The following is a 22,520-nucleotide window of genomic DNA, read 5'->3' as shown; positions in this document are numbered from 1 at the left end:
GCCAGTGTAGTGAGACGGGCTGAGAAACATTTTGGGGATACGAAGCAACGCTCCTCGATCTCTTTAGTTGACGAAGATGTCAACTAAAGATGTCATATCATTGCCCTGTGTAATAAAATAATCATCTGCACGGCTGAATTACTACCATTGTCTTGTCCAGGGAAACCAAGACAATAAGTATTATAAAAAATTATGAGATTTATTTGCAGTCTGAACGCAAATGATATTTTGAAGTCTCCAAAAACACCACAAAAAGTTGCAAGATTTTTTCCTTGTCAATTTTCTTTTGAAAAACACAAACTACAGATCTTAGAAAAGTCTCTAAATTGGTAACCCTGAGTTGTTGTTCACTTGGGTGACAAAGTGCTGTCTACAGTTGTCATGGCATCAAAAGCTACCCTTTGCATATGCATGAGACAAAACCATTCCCCAAAAGCTGAGTGATTTCACCCAGAGTGTAAGAAATGGATGTTGTTTGGAGAACTTTCATTATTTATCCCTTGTGTATTTTTTACGAAGATTGAATCCATCCATCCATTTTCAACACCGCTTATCCTGAACAGGGTCGCGGGGGGTGCTGAAGGCTATCCCAGCTAACTTCGGGCGAAAGGTGGACTACACCCTGAACTGGTCACCAGTCAGTCACAGGGCACATATAGAGATGAATAACCATTCACACCCACCTCTACACCGTCACTGAATGGGAACTGATCCCATGCTGTCCGCTTACAAGTCAGGCGAGTGTACCACTACATCATCAGCAACCTTAATAACTCAAATTGATTTTAAAAAGGACCGACTCTATCATGTAATAGAACACACTTCTTGTTACTAGTAGCATTTTAAAGACATAAATTGTCAATAGCGATCAAGACATCAAGCAATGGTGTACCACAGGGAAGCTACTTTGAAAAAAATAGTGTTAATTGTGTGAGAAAATTGTGTCATAAGTCTCCTTCAAATTAGATTGAAAATGTACTCTTTCGTCACACCTTGATTATTTTATTCCATACAAGTGAAATCACAAAAACACAATGTTTTGTGCAAATATTTTTCTCCTTTCCCCGACTTTCTTTCAAACAGCCGTGTGACTCATGCCATGACTCTGATACAGTCTATGTGTCATTTCCCAAATCTTGGACACAACCAAGCGTGATAACGCACTGTGGGACAGTCAACAGGTGCATAGCTGGCCAGCACACATGCACACACGCGCACCCGCATAAATGAATACACAAAAAAGTGAAGGTTGAGCTGAAGTATAAAATAGGCAGAAAAACGTCTGTGCCTCTTCAGAAACGTTGGTGACGCTTCACAGACATGCTGAGGTTTTTGGTCTTGACAACTTTGGCAGCCCTGGGTAAGAGAGCGACACCATATGCACACAGACACACACACACACACACACACACACACACACACACACACACACCACATGGATATGCTCATTATTGATCCTCTTTCTCTCCATCAGGCTGCATACTGTCACCTTGTCAGTCATTTTAAGATTAGTGAAGCTCACGGAAGTGCAGTGAATTATTCTCCCTCTCTCTCTCTTATGCACTCTCTTTCATGAAAATAAAACATAAATGTCTCCCATTTTATCTTTCTTGAACAGTGCTGGCTGAGCTGGAGCCCCAGCCCAGGTACCTCGAGGACGTTTCGGAGAGGGTGGTGGGAGGCGAGGTGGCTCGGCCCAACTCCTGGCCCTGGCAGGTAAATGCCTGCATGGAACTCATCGACTCAAATGGACAAATTCTGCAGATGAGGGTTATATACACGTGGATTGTGTCCCCTTCCTGTTAGATCTCTCTTCAGTACCAATCTGGCTCCAGATTCTACCACACATGTGGGGGAACCCTGATTCAGAGAGGCTGGGTCATGACTGCTGCTCACTGTGTGGACAGGTATCAGGATCATTTTATTATGTGTTTATATGTTGGAAACATGAATTAGGCACCATCCTCCTGGTAAGGAAAACAATTGGTACACTACTACATTGACTTTTTTTTTCCTACTCTACTGTTCTAGCACCATTGTTGTAAATCTAAATAGAAAACTTATTAGTACAGTATTTTGATTGTGGAGTTGAATCATTGCATATATAAGAAGTTAGAAACAAAAGTGTATGAAACAGGCTTATATCCAATCATTTATTTTTCTAAATCTATTATATCTCTTCTAATCTACGTTAAGTAGAAAACACACAGTTGAAAGCCAGAGCGTCATCTGGTGGGAAGGTGGCCAACTTCTCGAGCAGAGTTGCTATTGCCTTAAATGTGAAACTATTGTTAAATGGTGGCCAAATTTGAGTGTTTTACTGTTTTATTGATTTTCTCAATTTCCTTCTTCAGCCGTAGGACGTGGCGTGTGGTTCTGGGCGAGCACGACCTGAACAGCAACAGCGGCAGAGAGCAGGTCATGAGTGTCAGCCGCGTTTACATCCACCCAAGATGGAATTCCAACAATGTGGGCGCTGGGTGAGTACTGTATAATTTTACCTGACATGTTTATTTTTTTTCATGACCAAAAGTCTTCTAGGCAAAGACACTCTCGAGTCCCAACTTGCGGGACACCTCCATCAAGACTTAATACATTTTGATAAAAGTTTAAAAACAGTTCTTGAACATTAAATGCAATTATTTATTGAACTAAAAAGATAAATACAATTGAACTGTATTCAGGTAGTATTTTCTTCACATACATAATTGGGATAGCCTACATGGACCATGGACAAAGGTCTACTTAGGAGTTCTTTCCGTCATTTTGTTGACTGGATGTGGCTCACACAGCTATGATATCGCCCTGCTGCGTCTGTCTGGAGAGGCCTCTCTCAACTCTTACGTGCAGCTGGGCTCTCTGCTCCCCTCTGGAAAGATCCTGCCCCACAACAACCGCTGCTACATCACCGGATGGGGACGCACCTCCAGTGAGTCCGTTGTTCATCCTCTCACTTTTTGGCACTTTCGTGACCATGCTGATCGATTTTGTTTCCAGCTGGCGGCAACCTGTCCCCACAACTGAAACAGGCCTATCTTCCCGTGGTGGGCCACAGTACCTGCACCAGCTCTAGCTGGTGGGGCGGCGGCATCAAGACCACCATGGTGTGCGCTGGTGGTGGCTCAGAGTCTGGATGCAATGTGAGTGCCCTCGAGAAAAAAGAATAAATCATCACAGAAGTCTCGCATGTCTAGCTTTAACAAAATAGCAGCGCTTGCAATACTATGCTAGCATTAGCACTATAAACAAGCCAACGATAGCCAAGCTACGGGAGCAGAGTTGGGCAATTCACAAAATTTTGCCAGTCCTACACCGTCATCCGTCATTCGTCAGTCCGTCTTTATTTTCAAGGCCAACCGAACTGTCATCAATCAGTCAGTCCATCATATTATGTTTAAATTACATCGATCCGCCACTCCGTCTTTCATCAGTCTGTCAGTCCGAGAATAACTTTCTTTCAATTGTCAGAAAAAAACTGGTGTCCGTCAGTGACGTACAGATGGGCCTTTCATCAGTACCGACGGAATTCCCAACTCTGGCTCGTAGCATGACTTACTCGTCATGGAGTGTTAATTGTAATAGTAAATGTTATCCCTTTGAAGCTTTATTTTGGGGGAATTTATAATAAGTTAAAAATCAAAAATGGGTGATGAATGTTCCTGTCGAGCCAAAATGTTGATCCATAGATGTGACAGAGACATTAGAAAGGCAGGCGTTTGCTGACTCTGATCGTGAGGCTAACGGCTGACATGTGTGCCCATGATTGACTGGCTTTCCTTCCGTTTCACATCACAATCACTTGATCTGTGGCTCTGGTGGCCTTGGAGTCAAATTTGCGATCATAAAATACTGAACACATTTTCAATTGTTGGCTCAACCATTTTGAAAAGACTGAAGTGGAAAAATCATTTTTAACACACCCCACACCACAGTATAATCACTCAGGATAATCTTTCAGAGATGTCCAACAAATGGACCCTTGCTGACTTTGATTGCAAGAGAGGGAAAATGCTCAAAATATGGCCGATTATCATTATATGCGTATGCCACAACTCTTGACATCATGATTGACAGCAATTTTGCTTTCATTTGTGGCACCATCTTAGGGTGATTCCGGCGGCCCTCTCAACTGCCTGGTGAACGGAAAATACTATGTGCACGGTATTGCCAGCTTCGTCTCCGGCTTGGGCTGCAACGCTCCCAGGAAGCCCACCGTCTTCACCCGTGTTTCCGCCTACAACGAATGGATGGAGTCGGTGGGTGACGTCACTGACTTCCATAATTGAGTTGATATCACCTTCATTTCCCCACAATATTTCTCTTTTCTTGTTCGCAGATCATGATGTAAACAAACATGGCAGTCCAAGAAGCAGAACATCAACTCTTGTTTGTTTCGTCTATCGTTGGTCCTCCATAGTAGTCACTCAAAATAAAGCTCAGATACATAACTTTGAGTGATGATTTCTTTCTTGTTAAGATTAAAAAGCAGAGAATTTTGTGGATGATCTTCCCATAAATTTTCTCCTAAAATAAATACTTTTTTTTTTTTAAATGGGAAGCCTCTATTGACCAATTCCTGTATCGAGGAAATCATCAGGTGGCATCAGATGCATTCTGATGTCATTTATTTTCAATAAATGATCGAAAAATTTTATTAATAAAAATGTTGTTTAGCTATTGGGCAGCCCGATGATTGAGTGGATAGCGCGTCCACCTCACAGTGCAGAGGGACCGGGTTTGATTCCAGCTCCGGCCTTCCTGTGTGGAGTTTGCATGTTCTCCCCGTGCCTACTTGAGTATTCTCCGGGTACTGCGGTTCCCTCCTACATTCCAAAAACATACATGCCAGGTTAATGGAACACTCTAAATAGTCCCTAAATGTGATTGTGATTGAAAATGGTTGTTTGTCTGTGTGTGCCCTGCGATTGGCTGACAACCAGTTCAGGGTTTCTCCCGCCTACTGCCTGAAGACAGCTGGGATAGGCTCAAGCACCCCCCGCAACCCTTGTGAGAATAAAGCGTTTCAGAAAATGGATGGATGGATGTTTAGCTATTGATGCCAGTGAACTACAGTGCCAGGCAGAATAATTAAACGCTCTTGTACAACATTGCAGAACATAGATTTAAAATGTGTATTAAACAGATGCATTCTATAAGCAGAATAATGTATAAAACTGCAGAATAATCTCTTTGTGTTTAGCTACACACGCCCAGATTTCACAAGTTTTAGCTTTTGCTCATTTGCATGGGATAGGACCATCCATCCATCCATTTTCTGACCCTCTTCATCCTCACAAGTGTCATGGGGCGTGCTGGAGCCTATCCCAGATGTCTTCGGGCAGTAGGCGGGGGACACCGTGAACCGGTTGCTAGCCAATTGCAGTGGGATAGGACCACCCCCTCAAAGCTGGCTGTGATGTAAATTGCTCTAATACTTCTTCCTTGGTGTATTTTTCATTGAAGCTTGTCACAGACATTTGGAGACACCTGAGAATTTGGTTAAAAAGGTAAAAAAATGCATCAAGAAAATGTTTTAAATATCAATGCATCACTATTTGTAAAATCTATCCTAATTGTCTTGAAAATACAGCAAAAAACATTTGTTGTAACATTAATCCTGTGAGGTGAAATGAAGGAGTTTAAGGTCTACGTATAAGATTTTATTTTATTTAATAGCAACTAACCTTATTTGTATCATAGTATTATTGTATTAAACATATACTGTATACAGTGTGTGATCCTGCGGTGTACCGCATTACTGTGATGATGTTTTTATCCCCAACAATAAAGATCATTCATGCTATCAAGCCCCGTTGAGGTGGCCTTCTGCGTCATCGTTTTTAGGAGGAAAATAATTTGTGTATTACAGCTTTTGGCTAGAAAACGGCGTGCACTTTGGACTGGTCGCCATCCAATTGCAGGGCACAAATAGACAAAGAAAAAAAAAACACTAATTTTCACACTTAAGGATAATTTAGAGCTAATGTGCATGTTTTTTAGAATATAAGATGAAGCCAGAAGTGTGTGTGTGTGTGTGTGTGTGTGTGTGTGTGTGTGTGTGTGTGTGTGTGTGTGTGTGTGTGTGTGTGTGTGTGTGTGTGTTTGGCGGAAGGGGCCCCTCAGTGGCAGGTTCAGGGCCCATTAATCAGGCGAGTCTGGCGGGCATCCCAGAATCCAGATGTGAAGTGTTTGGCTGGCCAGTCATGATGCCAGCCCAAATGCCAAGCACACTGGTCTTTGCATAGCCCTTCGGAAGGAGGGCCATGTGCCACACCAGAGCAAAGACGGGAGGCGGCCGCTAGTCATGCACCACCGGAGAAGAGTCCCAGAGCGAATGCGAATGGAGAACAGTCAGAGAGCGACTGGGCAGCATTCACCGCAAGTGCCGGATGGGAATGGAACATGCTACAAAATTTTGTTCACTTCTGCAGTCGGGATTTCTATGCTTGACACAATGCTCTGAATGCACCGATTGACTGGGTTTTCTGGTCGGCGTGTTCACCTCAGCGTAGAATAGCACAACACAATTCTTCTGCAGGGTTTACTTTTGGTCAAATGATTCTATTATGGTTGTGGTAGGACTGAGGGCCCAAATGCAGAGAAGCAAGGCAGAAGTGCAGGAAGGACTGTACAAAATTTACATCCATCCTTCCATTTTCTGATTCGCTTATCCCCACAAGGGTCACGGGGGTTGCTGGAGCCTATCCCAGCTGTCTTCGGGCAGTAGGCGGGGACCCTGAACCGGTTGCCAGCCAATCGCAGGGCACACATAGACGAACAACCATCCGTGCTTACACTCACACCTGGGGCAATTTAGAGTGTTCAATCAGCCTCCCACGCATGTTTTTGGAATGTGGGAGGAAATCAGAGTACCCAGAGAAATGCCACACAGACACGGGGAGAACATGCAAACTCCACACAAAAAGGCCAAAGCCGGAACGGAACCCTGCACCTCTGCACTGTGAGGCCGATGTGCTGACCAGTCGATCACCAGAACAAAATTTATTACCAAAAAATAATAATAATAATAAAATAAAAATAAAATAAAAATAGCAAGGGTATTTTAGTAGGATCAAAATGCCTCATCAACAAAGGACTTAATTAAAAAAAAAAAAAAAAAAGAAAGAAACTGTGAAACTAAACACTCATCAAAGACTTGTCAAGAGTATGCAACAGTGACAATGACCTAACAAAGACTGAAGGAAAGCAAGGAACTAAATATAACAAGTTGACGAGAAGACGAACACCTGGAGAAGACACAAGTTGCTGACGGGGCTGATTGGAAGGCAAAAGGAACCAAGTTTATGAGCACAAGTGCACCACAAGAAAATAAGACACAAAACAAGACCTGAGTTTGACACCTACGGTCTTGAGCACAGCTGTCAAAGTCGGGTCCTCAAGGGCCGGTGTCCTGCATGTTTTCCATGTCGCCCTGCTGCAACCCCCCTGACCCAAATGATCAGCTCTTCAGCAAGCTCTATCGGAGCCTGATAATGATCGTGATCATTTGAATCAGGTGTGTTGGAGCAGGGCGACATGGAAAACATGCAGGACACCGGCCCTCGGGGACCCGACTTTGACACCTGCGGTAGAGTGTAACCACTGAGAAAAACAAACAAAGATAGTGTGAGCGAAGTAGATAAAGACAGCAGAGGTGAAGGTTTTTTTTTTTTTACATTTACATTGTCTGGTGTTCAAAAATTAATAATTTAGAACACTGGACTCCGCACCTCAGAACAGTGAGGCACACATGCTCACCATGATTACATCATGCGACCCAGGAAAAGTGCAAAATAGTTTGATATTACTGACTTCTCAAAACATGAAGTCTCTACTGCATTATGTAACACCGTGTATCGAATCCCCGTCGAGTCAGTGGAAAAGTTTTGTCAAAACCTGGTCAGTCAACAGTATCGCTATCATGTTGGGAATCTTGCCAGTGCTCAGTAATGACAAGAGACGGAAACAAGAGAACAGCAACAGAAGATACTGCATTGAAAATGTAGATTTTGATTCATTCTGAGATCTGAGTCACCCATGCAAAAATGCTGCGTTTTAGAAATTCAGATGTTGTGACGTGAATTGCAAGTTGTAAGTCCTTAACGGTGAGTGCCTGCTAAGTGAGAAACCATTACACGTCACCTGCGTGCAACTAGTACTAGTCATTTACAAACGCTCACACCAGGTACAAGTATCTTCGCATTATTCTTTAAAATCAACAGGATTGCATCGATGCAGAATAATCGTCTTCAAAATGTGCAGCTTGCAACTTTGGCCATCTTGAGTCATGTATAAACATAAATCAAGAGCATCCATGTTCTGATTTGTTCCATACAGCAAGTTGAAACAAAATTTAGGCACCATGGTTCTGAAGTTTTTCATGGATTTGTATCTCCTGAGGGGCATTTGCATGGGAAAAACCAAAGAAGCATTCGGTTCACTAAAGACTGTGGTGCATGCTTGTTTGTCTATATGTGCCCGGTGATTGACTGGCAACCATCCAGTGTGTACCCCACCTTTCAGCCAATGCCAGATGAGATTGGTTCCATTTTCTACACAAGCGCTTCAGAAAATGCATGGCTGGATGGAGCTCACAAGCCGAATGTGGATCAGATCTGAAGGGAACATTTACATTTTCTTGACACTTTCCTTTATTTGGGTGGAGCAATAAATGCTGTCTTCTGCGATTTTGGCTTAACAGGTGTAATGAAGGTATCGTACATTTTATCGAACGATCCCTTTAAATGTCCCAACATTATGTGGCCGACATTTGTTTGAAAGGCAAATGTCAAAAAAAAAAAAAAAAAGCAAAAGGGCAAATGCCGTCATTGCGCCCAACCCAAGTCGCAACACTGTGACTCGATGTAGAGCCAGCGGGTAAAGCGCTTTTTTAATTTTCTGAATATTGTGGCTTTTATGGTTATCGCTTTGACTGTCTTGCGTTTGAATTGTTTGTACTCTGTAATGTCGCGGTTTACTGCGAACGCAACTGCGCTTGAGGTCCTAAATTAGCGTCCTACATTTCTCAGTGATTGTTTGCAATATCGTAAAAGTGCCAAAATAACGTGCGGATTAAAACTTTGCTACTTTCTATTGTATTAGTTGGTTTACGGGTGTGTGTGCCGTGTGCTTTAGTCGTTGCGTTTATTTGTTTACGTGTAAATTGTGGTAAGAGTGGATTTAAATCGGGTGGCAACTGATTCCTGATACCAGGAGCACTATGGGAGATGTAGTGGCAAACCGCATTGTGCTTGTACAAATTTGTCTATAGCCTGGTTAATTGGTTGGATAGTTCGTGTTTGTTTGTAGGAAAATTGTGAATATTCAACTGAAACTTAAATATAAAACTTATGTATGCAGATTGTAAATTATAGGTATTTGGTATATTGATGTGATTGATAATTTATGGTCTACTCATTGCATACGTATGCTCAAATGAAATGATGCGTCGTTGATTTCTATTTATATTAGTGCTGTGCTTGGTAGCTGATCATTTTGATGTGATGTTTATTCTGCTAAATATTGTATTAAGTGTGAGGATAAGTAACTGTCTTGATATGCATCCAGTGTTTATTTGAACCCTGAAACTGAATGTTTCACATTTTTTTAGGTTCTTACCTGTTGATTCCACCGTCGCATTACACCTGTTATTCCACCAAAGGTAAAAATTAAAAAGGGAAAAAAGTGGAAAAATGTGAGCTGAGTAATTCCCATCTTCACCGTGGTCAACCATTTTCTGTGGGAAAACGTATCCATAAATGATTTAGAATTGCTGGTACACAGGGGTGTAGCGGGCGTGGTACGCGGGGGTGCGCCGTCCACCCACTTCTCCCGTCCCACATTCAATTTTTACTGAAATGTTTGTTGATCATTGTTCTAATGCGAGTTATGCTTAATAACGTTGGCCTGTGATTATTTTGGAGTAGTAAAACATTAAATTTAACGTTAGTTCAACTGGTGTTGTAGCCTATGATTGATGTTCTGTATGTACATATAGAACATCCCAGAATCGCGTACACCCACTTAAAAAAATTCCCACTACACCACTGCTGGTACATCATCAACATGTGACTTGGAATGGTATGGAAAATTGATTGGAGGGGAAAAATACAATTGAATGTGCAAACAATAACATTGAAATTGAAAATCATATCCCATTTGTCCACAATAAACAACCATCAACACAATTGAGGTGTTTGTAGAATTTTGGTAACCTCACTGTGAATGTAAAAACATCGACTGCAGTGCAAGATCGACATAATGAGTAAATAACTTGCAAGTAAGCGCCTCACTAAAAATATTTACCGGTATGACTGTTTATAGTAATAGTTTCAACTGCAAATATATCACAAACTGTCATCCAAAATACTTGAGGGTCGTTTTAACATATCTCACAGTAGGCTACTCTTGAATGAATGGCTTATAAATAATTTGATTTGGAGAAAAACATGTGTATGTACATGTATACATGGTGAAAATTCTCCAAAATTTCATTAACATACCACACTAAACTTAGCTCCTCCCCAACAGACAACACTTGTCTGTCATTTGAGATGTATATCTCTGATCAAGTTCGTTGACACCAATTCCAATTTGGTGCCATTTTGTTGCATATCGGAGTGTTGAAGAAAGACCACAAAAAAGCTAATAGACAATGGATTACTGTATACTACCCCAAACTACAACCACATAACTATTTCAGATATTGTAATCACAAATTAATGTCTTGAAAGGCAGACTTTTTCATGGAGCTCTTGTATTGGATTGAGCAGGTGTTAAATGTTTGGTGCATGTGAATCTTAATTCAGTCCAGTTAAGACCAAATGATTAAAAAAGAAAGAGAAGTGTAAAAGCAGGAGAAACTGAAACGAGATTGCCAAGTCAGCACTAAAAATTAAAGTTCTGCCTACGTCGTGATAAGTGTGTGATCTGCACAGGTGGCATTGAACAAGTCACGTTGGAGACCAGTCGTCTCGTGAGTATAAAAGGCAAAAAAAATAGGGAGGGCAGCACGGTTTTTCGGGCAACTGCAGACATGTTGAGGTTTCTCTTGCTGACCACTCTCGCGGCACTGGGTAAGATTTTTCTGACTTATTTTATTTTATTTTTTATATTTCTCCACATTTGACACCTCACTCTTAATGAATGTGCTGACATTACTGCTTGGTATATTCTTGATGGGCTTAGTACTGGCTGAGCTGGAGCCTCAGCCCCGGTTCTTGGAGGATGGCGAAGTTGAGGGGAGAGTTGTTGGAGGCGAGGTGGCAAGACCCAACTCCTGGCCCTGGCAGGTAATGTACACTTTGTATAATATCCTGTCACATTTTGTTCTCATACAGTATGAGTGCACCACCATGAAGAAAAAATATATGTAAAAAGTTGGTGAAACATCCATTTCCCTCCCATTTGCTTTGCTGTGTGACGTACCACAGGGTTCAATGCCGAGTCCATATTATATACTGTATTGCTCATTTTGCACTGACAATTTAACTGAGGAGCAACATGATAACTGGAATTCAAATTGAATAGCAGAAAGTTAAGATACATCAAAAAAGGCCAATAAAAGGAGAAACATGACAGCTGGTTGTATAAATGTGTACATATTAAAAAAAATGCACATTTTTCTTAATTTTTCCTACAATATACTGTCACTAAAAAGGTAATAACAAACCCTTAAGTTTAAATCAGCACTTAACTACACTGATGTGCTTTAAAGCAACTTCAATGTAACAATAAGATTAAAAGAAATTACACAATAATGTCAATGAATGATATACATGAATTTGGAATCGATTTTACAGGACAGTGGACTCACACGTATTTGCAATCCTGTGTTTTTTAGAACCTATCCCCCCATATACATTGACAATCATGTGTATGTGGTTTAAAACAATATAAATGCAACAATAAAATAAAAATAAATAATCACACGTACTTTAAATGTGAAACGTGCTTTTGGTGATTTTCATGCCCATATAAGAAAATTTTGTAACATTTGATTGTACTTCCTGTAGATCTCTCTTCAGTACAAATCTGGCAGCAGCTTCTACCACACCTGTGGCGGAACTCTCATCAAGAGAGGCTGGGTGATGACCGCTGCTCATTGTGTTGACCGGTGGGGAAGCATATATGACTGGCCATTGCTTTTGACTCTCTAATGTTTTTTTATATTGTAGTTTTAGTTTATTTATTGCTTTTCATTGACTATAATAACCCCTTGCTTTGTCCTGACCATTTTCTTGTACCGCCACAGTTCCAGGACTTGGCGCGTGGTTCTGGGAGACCACAATATCAACAGCCACGAGGGCAGAGAGCAGTACATGAGCGTGAGTCGCGTCTACCTTCACCCTAGGTGGAACTCCAACAACGTTGCCGCAGGGTGAGCAATGCTAATTTCCCCACTTCCCTGAACGCACTGTCAAAATGCGTCTAGAAGCTTACCATCCAAAATATTATGGCTGTCTCTCCTCCGACTCTGTTAGGTATGACATTGCTCTGCTGCGTCTCTCCTCTGAGGCTTCCCTCAACAACTACGTCCAGCTGGGTGCCATCCCTCCCTCTGGCCACATCTTGCCCCACAACAACCCCTGTTACATCACAGGATGGGGACGCACTCAGAGTGAGTACTACGCTTTGCATTAGCCAACGCAAGGCAAAATGTTGAGAATGATACTTTATAGTCTTGCGACATGTCCCCACCCATTGTAAGCAGTGGACATATTGCTTTGGCGGCGGTATATACGTCTCAACTCTGTATCATGGGGGTTTCATTCCAGACCACCCCTCCAATAGATGAATCTGCAAAGCTGTGACCAAGTAGCCCATTTATTGTATTATTTTAATGATTTGTGTATTGCCTCATCAGCAGCATTTCACACAGTTTATGCCAGTGACCACTTGAGGTCGCTGTCCACACATTCTTCACCATTGTGACTGTGAATGTGAGTACCGGTACATGTATGCCTTTTAAAGGCAATTCAACTCCACTGAGTGACGTGGAAGTGAACACATTGTACGAACTTCCTGGTTATAGCATTAGCCACGATGGTGTGCAGTGCGGATGTCTGCTGAAGCTACTGGCAGGTGTGTTGAGAATGTGCTTTGGATTACTGCATTTTGTTACCATTCGTGTAATCAAACAATTGCAAAAATACCACAGGCCGTTTCCCTGCTTCCTCTACATTAAAAAAAAACCTGTTATGGAATACAATTCATTCCTACTGTGGTACACTATATTCAATTAACAATGTGTACATTACCTGAGAAATGTACAATAACAGAAATCCGGGTTGTGCTGAATCCATCCCACACCCTGCAATACAAAGTTTTCACAAGGCTGTCACAAGGTTTTATGCTCGAGGGCTGGTATGGAAGGGCTTTATTTTTTCCTTTTACATTCAATAGTTAACAGTTTACATTTTTCTCATTTTCACAAGGGTTATAGTTGGAGGGTTTGTGACAAAGGACTTCTATGGGAACATTCAGAGTCATGTTTACATTTTTCTAAAGGTGTTTATATTTTAGTTTGATTTACTGCTAAATTCTAGTGAAAACACATTATCTCCCCGCTCTATGTTAGCCCATAATCTATACACTGTGTCCCCCTGTGTCTTCCAGCTGGAGGTCAGCTGTCCGCCCAGCTGAAGCAGGCCTACCTTCCTGTGGTGGACCACAGGACGTGCTCCAGCTATGGATGGTGGGGCAGCACGGTCAAGAACTCCATGGTCTGTGCCGGCGGAGGCAGCGAGTCCGGTTGCCAGGTGACAAGCCTCTATAAATATATTAATTACCTACAGAGGCCAGAACCCAAGTAAACACCAACTGTGGAAAAAAGGAAGCCAGGTTGTGGTGTAAAACCTGTGCTTTCCTTCTTTCTGAGTAAATATAAGTGTAATATTTAAATTTATGACGGAATATACATACATATTAAATCAGCAGTCTCCAACCAATTTTGGGGCACGTACCGGTTTAGACAATATATATTTTTTGTGGGCCGGCAACCATTCGCACATGGAGAGCAAGCGGGGGGGGGCTTTACAGAGTAGTTCAACATTTTATTAACACAGGATTTTTTTTTTCAAAAATTTTTATTCAACGATACAACAAATATTGAACCATTTAAAAGAACACAGTGAACTATTAAAACCTGACTCCTCAGGAATAATAAATACGGTTTAAAATGTAAACATAATAATTTTTAAATTATGGTCCGACATATGGAGTTCGCATCCATACATTTACTTGCAAATGTTTATGGTCAAAAGATGACATAATTGGTTTCTGCTTTGGTCCGGGGGCCGAAGAGCATCGAATGTCCATTAAATTTAAGCAACAAAAAAAAAAAAATACGAATCACTTGATGAGGTGAATATTATAGAATTACATTTTTCTTGAAAATAAATAAACGACTTTACAACAATATTTTAGTTGGGCTTTTTTGGTTGGCTGAATGGATAATGTATTCAGGGTGACTCCGGCGGCCCCCTGAACTGCCAAGTGAACGGTCAGTATGTTGTGCACGGCGTGACCAGCTTCGTGTCGTCATCTGGCTGCAACGCCTACAGGAAGCCCACCGTCTTCACCCGCGTATCCGACTACATCAGCTGGATGAACAGCGTCAGTATTCAACTCCTCAACTCCTATACATTGAGTGAACTATACCTGATGAACTTGCTATCATGTGGTTTGTCACACTAGGTGGTACACAGTTTTTTTGAAAAGCATCCGTTTGGAAAGTGCTTTCACCATAATGAATAATCCCGCTTTACTTTTTTTATTCCTTTTTTTTCCTAGGTAATGGGTTGAAAGAAAGAGACAACTGGAGACTGAAGAATGCTCATGGCTGTCTTTATACGTTATTCCATTGGAATAAAATGTTCTCCACTTTTAATGTACCTTCGTCTCATTTTTGGCCCAAAGATAGCACTAAGAACATTAAATAACATAAAATATGTATATATAGATATAGATATATCTATATCTATATATAGATAGATATATCTAGCTAGCTAGCTAGATAGATAGATATCTATCTATATATCGATATATATCTATATCGATATATAGATATATATATATAGATAGATCTCTATATATATATAGAGAGAGAGAGAGAGAGAGAGAGAGAGAGAGAGAGATATATATAGATATATATATATATCTATATATATATATGATTAATAGTGAAAAGCAGCTGATGTAGTCACTGAAGATGATGACACACACAGCAAGTTAAAAGTTTTGGGATCGATTGTTACAACAAAATACCAAACAACGTAACACTATCATTATTATTATTATGATGGAAGCTTGGTTAAAATATAGTTTTAATTTTTTCTAATGTTGTAATTTGAACTTTTTTTTTCAAATTTTCGCAAATGGTTTTTAATATTATCTTTGTATGTATTTTTTTTTTAATGGTTGTTTAAATTGCGCTATTTAGTTCAGTTATTTTTTTGATAGACATATAGCACCACCTAGCGGATGCCGAGAAAACATCAACAGCACTGGTCAAGTCACACCCCAAAAAAAAAAAGAAAGAAAAGAGAAGAAAATAAAAATCAAATTTAACAACCTGTCAAAACTTAATAATATCTGTTGAGACATAAGCGTTAAAAACCTGAAGTTTCAAGACATTATATTCATACCAGATTAACTCAAATTTGGACCATTTGGTAAACAGAAAACAATAATAATTTTTATTATAATAATCCATCCGTCCATTGTCCAAACTGCTTATCCTCATGAGGGTAGTCATAATAATAATAATAACTCAAAAGTTTAAAAAATTCTTAGTAGTGCTCGTAGCAGTACTTTTATAATGAATGAAAAACAAGATTAATTGCTAAATATATGATAATTTGTTGTTGTTGTTGTTGTTCTTCTTCTTCTTCTTCTTCTTATTATTATTATTATTATTATACAAATGATTCTGAATGCAGTTTGGAGAAAGAAAGACGATAGGAAAGGACTTTTTTTTTCACCCTAAAATGTCTAAGATGTTCAACAGTCCTACTCTCTCACGTAGTATCAAGTGGCAAAAATTCGGCCTGATTTCTTTTTCTGACCGGAATCCGAGCAGGCAGCACAAGAGGTCAACACTATACAGCATTAATAATGCAACATACCCGCGGAGTGAAAATTTGCTCCCCCCAAGACATTCCATTTGTTGTCAGATTATTGATGAAATACTAGATTGGGAGTAGATTTGCTGTTTTAAATTTTCTCAAGAATGCTAAATATTGTTGAAGAATTAAAACAGTGCGGGACTTTCAAGTGCTGGTTACAATATTCATGATGTTATCACACAGAGCAGTAGCACTGAAACACTTTTTTACATGATATCACTGCTTCTTGTTTTCTTAATTTCAATCTGTGAAAAAAGAAAATAAAGAAAACGGCCACCAAATGAATTATTAATATGGCACAGTAGTTCTGAGGCATGTTTTCAAAGGCCTTTTTTATTTTTGTTATTTCATGTTACGAAGTCTGAAAGGGAATATACATTGAAACTCCTCTACAACGAAAACTACATGGGCGAAAATACACCAAAGTGTGAAAAAAATTTTCATGCATGAAAACCATTCCCACTTTTCTGCCCCCCCCAACGAAAAATCCCCCTGTTCCGTGATACGAAATCTTTTTCTCTGCTCTTGCCTCGCGACGAGATTCATAACAACGGAATTCAACAACATTTGACAATAAAGTTGTACTGTACTTGACTTGACTTGAAAAGAAGCCTTCCGCAAAAATCTAATCCAGTGTTTTTCAAACCCTGTGCCGTGGCACACTGGTGTGCCGTGAGATATTGTCAGGTGTGCCGTGGGAAATTAAATTATACAATATGTGTATGCCTGTGCGGTCGATCGCCTGGAAGAGTAATCGTGTTGTACTCTTCCATACTGGTAGGGAGCAGCAGCAGCTAGGAAATTGCCTTATGCTTCGAGACAAGCGAAGTTTCCGACGCGAGACAACACAATGAAAGGTATCTTTCATTTAGATTTACGTTTACAGGAGATGCAACGGCACCAACCCTCTAAACTGCATAACTGCGCACTGGTCGCACACTTTCAGCGCACAAGAAAATCTATCCGGCGCAGTGAACGCACTGCAAATGAATTAGATGTGCAGTGTAACTTTTTTTTTCTCTATCAATTTGCTGTGGAATTCAGTGAGTGACAGGGGACCAGCCAATCACACAATACCATGCAATGACGCTATGTAGCCAATCACGGTTTTGACAGTACTTGCGCACGTTCTCTGCTCCATAACAATAACAGTGCGGGGACAATAAACGACGCAAATGCTAATCCCCTATCACTGCAAAACGACCGGGCAGTGAATGTGGTACGTCGACTCCCCAAACCAAAATAAGAATAAACTGCGGTTCTTTTAAGTTGCAATGGCTGTCGGAGTATGTGAAAATCGAAGAACAAGCAGTGAAACTGGGTGATATTTTCTTTTACGCTTACGCCGATTGATGTTGATTTGATTTCTATTCAATGGGTTACAATATTGCGTTAATTTTCAATGTTAAAAAACGCTTATAGTAACAATATAACACTTAATTGTTAAAATAAGCTTTTTTTCACATTTTCAGGTAGTGCTGTGCCGCGGGATTTTTTTTCAATGGAAGAAATGTGCCTTGGCTCGAAAAAGATTGAAAAACACTGACCTATACTCTTTACTGTGCAACTGCAGAATTTGCAAAAACGTGGACAAGTGGTGTTTTGTGTTTAATGCATCCACAGGAGTGATGAAAGGATGGCACTTAACCTCACCACTCCTGCTTCCGATGTACTTTGCTTAATTTTCTCCCATCATATTAGCATTTGACGTCATCATGTGACAGTTTCCTGGAGGTTCGATTACGTATACTTGTTGAAAAGGTGGAAAGTTGGCTCAGCCAATCGCACCGTGCCATGCTCAACCGCTTTCGAGCGTGGCCGTTCATCAAAAGAGCTCAGCAGGGCGACGGAGTTGGCCGCACTCAAGAAAATACGGACGCTGTCATCCAGAAGATTGCTGAATTCGGCGACATCGTTTGATCTGTTACCTTCGACTTGTGAGTGTGAGTTTTATTTGCCTGGCCTATCCAAATATTTTGTTGGCATTATTGTTGTTTTTCCTGCAAGTACCAGCTAACATTAGCCTGGCGACTGCAGTATTGAACGCCACTTGCTATTTTGTCTTCACAACGGCAAGCCCACTCGTGCTTTCGATGTATTTTTCTTAATTTTCTCCCATCATATTAATATTTTACGTCAACAGTTGATAGTTTACTGGAGGTTCGATTATCTATGCTTGTTGAAAAGGTAGAAAGTTGGCTCAGCCAATCGCAACCGGCGCATGCTCAATTGCATTCGAGCGCGGCGGTCTGTCAAAACAGCTCAGCAGGGAAACGGAATTGGCCGCACTGAAGAAAGTACAGGCGCTGTAATGAAGTAGATTGATGAAATCGACATCGTTTTATCTGTTACCTTCGACGTGTGAGTGTGGGTTTTATTTGCTTGGCATATCCAAATATTTTATTGGTATTATTGGTATTTTTCCTGCAAGTACCAGCTAACATTAGCCCGGTGACTGCAGAATTGAACGCCACTTGCCATCTTGTCTTCGGAACGGCAAGCCCACTGCTGCTTCCGATGTACTTTGCTTAATTTTCCCCCAGTATATTAATATTTGACGTCATAATTTGACAGTATACAGTACTGGAGATTAGATTACCTATGCTTGTTGTAAAGGTGGAAAGTTGTCCCAGCCAATCGTAACGGGCGCATGCTCAACCGCTTTCGAGCGCGGCGGTCTGTCAAAAGAAGCTCAGCAGGGAAAGTACGGACGCTGTAATCAAGTAGATTGATTAAATCGACGTCGTTTTATGTTAACTTCGACTTGTGAGTGTGAGTTTTATTTGCGTGCCATATCCAAATATTTTGTTGGTGTTGTTGTTGTTGTTTCGCCCCCCCCCCCTACAAGCTAACGTTAGCCCGGTGACTGCAGTATTGAACGCCACTTGCCATCTTGTCTTCATAACGGCAAGCTAATTTGATTTTTTTTCTGAATCTTTTTTTCCCTCTACTCCATAGTTACGAAAGAAGAGGGTAAAATGACAGTCGCAGAAAGAAAAGCGATTCGAAAAGTGGCCGGGCAGCATCTCCGAACAGCTTACGGCATCAAGGTCAAGAAGTGCAACCAAAAAAAACAGGTCCGTTATGAGTCGACAGCAACCAAGTCGGTAAGTTGGAGAAAACATTTCCAGTCTCACCCCCCCCCCACCCAAAAAAAAAGTACGAGGTCATAACTAATCCAGTATTTAATTTTGACCCTCAATCCGAGGTCAAATAACACGAGTTGCAGCGTGGTTCATTATTAACATATTTGATTGCGTTTTGCATTTGCATTATCCCTAGAGTAATAACACATATTAGTCATATTTCAGAATTAGATTGCGATCGATAGATGCTTTTTATCCAGTGAGCGTCGTATTAATTTCAGTAACAAATGAATCATTTGCAAAGACAGTGTTTTGACCCAGCTCTTGTACACAGCACGAAGTGTAATCATTGTCAGGTATTTAGTCAATTTAAGTCAAGCACAACTTTATTGTCAAATGCACTGTATGTTGCACATGAGAAGCAGATGAAATTTCTTCCCTCTCAACCAAACAAAACAGCAAGAGGAGCCGCTGCGGGTGCCCGCACCGCCTCAAAAGAACAGTTAACATCAAATACAAAATAATACAACACAACACATCAGACATAAGACTGCATGCACATTGTTCTTTGAAGCAGTGAGAGATGAAAGAGGAGTGAATCAAAGTGTCCTTTTCACCAGTGGATCAAAGACATCATGCTGAAAATGTGCACATGTCTGCTACAAGCTAAGTTTTCAAAGCAACAAGAAGCTGTAGCGTCCATTAACGAAAAAGAGATTGGCCCTCATCTCCTGTCCCATGTAAATCCACTTCAATTCCAAGCCGCGACTCCCAGTTCCACAGACGCGTCGGCGCTCTGCGCAGACGCTCCTTTCTTCTCATCGTCGGCTCCTCAAGCCATGCATCCATCCAGCCGCAGACTGTCCAGTTCCACATACGCATCGGCACTCTGCGCTGACGCTCCTTTCTTCTCATCGTCGGCTTCTCAAGTCATGCATCCATCCAGCCGCAGACTGTCCATCAGCACCGACCTTTCCGCTGAACAAAGCGGGGCTGTGAAAATGCTGCCCATCACAGGCGCAAGACACAAGCGCCCGGGGCTGTCCAGCAACGACAGTCAAATGGTGCCGACATTCCTCCCAATCAAAATCAGTGCTGGTACACGCGTGCTGCCGAGAAGGCGCAAGCACCAAAAACAGATTCTTCTTCTTTGATGAATGTCGTGGCCAAAAATGCTGAAAACAATCCACATCAGGTTCACACAACGTAACAACAACACCATGTGACAAAACAAAAGACAAAAACAACAAAAAAACGCAAGGCTCTTGAAGAGCACTTGCCGACAGGTGCCTACTCGGGCGCCATCTTGGAAAAAAAAATACAGTACAATACAATTAGAAAATACATAAGTAAAATATATAGATTTTAAAATGATTAGAAATAGTAATAATAATAATATATTAAAGAAGGCGACCGTACCAGTGTTTCCACATCGGTGATCCAACAGCAGCACATACAATTCCGAGAAGCATTCCAATGACATATAAATGTGTATACACGATTCCTTAACAGTTAACGTTGTGGCTGGCGACATAATCATTTTCACATTTTCACTGTGTTACAGTTATTACCGTTTCAATGTTTCTGAGAATATTACAGATTCATGATGTTCATTTCTCATCGAGCTCTCCATCTGAACTTTTTTGTCCTCAGACAAAGGTCTTTGGTGTGCCCTTGGAGTGCTTGCCGTGTTCTCAGATGGAGTATGGGAGTGTCCCTTGGTAAGTGAATACAGTCGTTTGCATGCATTGAATATTGGTCAAATTGCAAGTATGAAACATATCTCTGTTCTTCTAGCTTTCTGGTGGATGCATGCATGAACTTGCTGGAGCATGTCGACACAGAGGGCCTGTTTAGAGTATCTGGCTCTCTTGCTCACCTGAAGACACTGCAGGTGAGTGATTGGTTGACTGTGCTCTCACTTAGCATTGCTGACTCTATGAAAGTTCTTTCAGACATTAATTTTTGTTGTGTATGTCCAGAAAAAATTGGATTCTGGTGAAGAGTGCCTGTCTGTCTGTCGTCCTTGTGACATGGCCGGCCTGGTGAAGAAATTCTTCAAGGATTTGCCAGAACCCGTGCTACCCACCAAGATGCAGGAGGCCTTCCTCAAGGCACAGCATCTCCCCACCAAGGAGGCCCGCACCAGCGCCACCATGCTGCTCTCTTGCGTCCTTCCTGACGCAAACCAGAGTGTCATGCGTCATGTCGCTGAGTTCCTGCTAAAAGTGTCCAAGAGGTGCTTACATTTTTGTGATTCTGATTCAGGAAGGACTTTTTGTCTCAGTGTGCTAATCCTTGCTCTCTGGGTTTGATTCCAGGAGTGCAAAGAATAAAATGGACTCCGCTAACTTGTCGTTAGTCTTGGCTCCCACCCTCCTCCAGTCCGGAGGAGTTACAAAGATGGACGGCAATGCAGAGAAATGCCTCCAACTGGAGAGGGATGTCCTTCACTGCTTCATAGAGAACGCCCACGACATTGGTAACAATGCACATAACTCAGCTTGATAGTCTTCACAGCCCCAGTCTTGTTGAGATCTAATTTCTTTGCTTTTGCTGCATGTTACAGGTAAGATGCCACAAATGCTTCAAGAGAAGCTTTCCGCCAAGATGGACTGTGAGCCAGCAGTGGCCAGTTTCATGGGTAAGGGATAGAGATGAATTAGAATACAAAATCATTGTTGAAAGTTCAGTTTCGGCCACATCACGTGTATACTTTCTGTCATTAGTTGCAACCATTGCTTTTTTTTTTTCCCCAAGAAAATGTTTCTCATACCCGCAAAAGACCAAATAATTGTTTTCAAATAACTTGCACAACCATGTGAACAGTTTCAACCACACATACAAAGTAAATGAGTTCATGTATCACTCAAGTCAATAACAAACCAATCTCGCATTGAATCTCCATTCTTGTTTTGTGTTACTTTGTTTCAGATAAGATCAAAAAGTCCATGGCGGCAATTAAAGCGAAGCAATGGCATTGTGACACCTACAAGCTGGAAAAGCAGACCTGGTCCCATCACCCAAAGGGACTCCCTTTGTGCACTTCCTGGACTGTCGTCTCTCAACTGCCAGATACAGCAACAGACACCAAGATAACTTTTAAAACATCGAATGAGAGACGAGAATGATCAAGTCAATTCTTACCGGTTACAATGATGTCAGAGAGAAGATCATGATTATCTTCTTTCTGATTGTACAGTGTTCTTGAATATAATGAAATCAATTCTTGTATATTTGTAATTATAGAGCTTATTTTGGGTTATAGAGGTATATTTGTAATTATAGAGGTTATTTAATAACCAAT

General features: G+C 41.1%; 3 protein-coding genes across 3 annotated transcripts; all 3 read left to right on the top strand.

Annotated features, from left to right (window-relative positions):
• The first annotated feature begins 1,241 nt into the window (after positions 1 to 1,241).
• On the top strand, positions 1,242 to 4,445 carry LOC109521386 (elastase-1-like). Its single transcript, XM_019879232.1, has 8 exons — positions 1,242 to 1,360; positions 1,619 to 1,716; positions 1,807 to 1,907; positions 2,355 to 2,480; positions 2,793 to 2,929; positions 2,998 to 3,140; positions 4,107 to 4,256; positions 4,337 to 4,445. Exons 1-8 carry the CDS (start codon positions 1,321 to 1,323, stop codon positions 4,346 to 4,348), a joined length of 807 nt encoding a protein of 268 aa, XP_019734791.1. The 5' UTR covers positions 1,242 to 1,320; the 3' UTR covers positions 4,349 to 4,445.
• Positions 4,446 to 10,974: 6,529 nt separating this feature from the next.
• LOC109521676 (elastase-1-like) lies at positions 10,975 to 14,892 on the top strand. Its single transcript, XM_019879666.1, has 8 exons — positions 10,975 to 11,075; positions 11,188 to 11,291; positions 12,015 to 12,115; positions 12,254 to 12,379; positions 12,483 to 12,619; positions 13,618 to 13,760; positions 14,467 to 14,616; positions 14,794 to 14,892. Exons 1-8 carry the CDS (start codon positions 11,036 to 11,038, stop codon positions 14,803 to 14,805), a joined length of 813 nt encoding a protein of 270 aa, XP_019735225.1. The 5' UTR covers positions 10,975 to 11,035; the 3' UTR covers positions 14,806 to 14,892.
• A 4,213-nt stretch (positions 14,893 to 19,105) lies between these two features.
• On the top strand, positions 19,106 to 21,721 carry LOC109521426 (rho GTPase-activating protein 11B-like). The gene is made up of 5 exons (XM_019879251.1): positions 19,106 to 19,234; positions 20,867 to 20,934; positions 21,011 to 21,107; positions 21,196 to 21,452; positions 21,535 to 21,721. Exons 1-5 carry the CDS (start codon positions 19,106 to 19,108, stop codon positions 21,719 to 21,721), a joined length of 738 nt encoding a protein of 245 aa, XP_019734810.1.
• The last annotated feature ends 799 nt before the right edge of the window (positions 21,722 to 22,520 follow it).

Source organism: Hippocampus comes, unplaced genomic scaffold, assembly GCF_001891065.2.
Source record: "Hippocampus comes isolate QL1 unplaced genomic scaffold, H_comes_QL1_v1.1 scaffold205, whole genome shotgun sequence".
In the NCBI taxonomy this organism is placed as follows: Eukaryota; Metazoa; Chordata; class Actinopteri; order Syngnathiformes; family Syngnathidae; genus Hippocampus; species Hippocampus comes.
This window is presented reverse-complemented; position numbering and strand designations above follow the sequence as displayed.

Excerpts from the sequence above, each read along its gene's own strand:
- LOC109521386 (XM_019879232.1), top strand. The coding sequence starts at position 1,321 with ATGCTGAGGTTTTTGGTCTTGACAACTTTGGCAGCCCTGG. Across the intron at positions 1,361-1,618 it reads GACAACTTTGGCAGCCCTGG|TGCTGGCTGAGCTGGAGCCC; the intron begins GTAAGAGAGCGA and ends TTTCTTGAACAG. Across the intron at positions 3,141-4,106 it reads GCTCAGAGTCTGGATGCAAT|GGTGATTCCGGCGGCCCTCT; the intron begins GTGAGTGCCCTC and ends GCACCATCTTAG.
- LOC109521676 (XM_019879666.1), top strand. The coding sequence starts at position 11,036 with ATGTTGAGGTTTCTCTTGCTGACCACTCTCGCGGCACTGG. Across the intron at positions 11,076-11,187 it reads GACCACTCTCGCGGCACTGG|TACTGGCTGAGCTGGAGCCT; the intron begins GTAAGATTTTTC and ends TGATGGGCTTAG. Across the intron at positions 12,380-12,482 it reads TCCAACAACGTTGCCGCAGG|GTATGACATTGCTCTGCTGC; the intron begins GTGAGCAATGCT and ends CGACTCTGTTAG.
- LOC109521426 (XM_019879251.1), top strand. The coding sequence starts at position 19,106 with ATGACAGTCGCAGAAAGAAAAGCGATTCGAAAAGTGGCCGGGCAGCAT. Across the intron at positions 19,235-20,866 it reads AGTCGACAGCAACCAAGTCG|ACAAAGGTCTTTGGTGTGCC; the intron begins GTAAGTTGGAGA and ends TTTTGTCCTCAG. Across the intron at positions 20,935-21,010 it reads GAGTATGGGAGTGTCCCTTG|CTTTCTGGTGGATGCATGCA; the intron begins GTAAGTGAATAC and ends CTGTTCTTCTAG.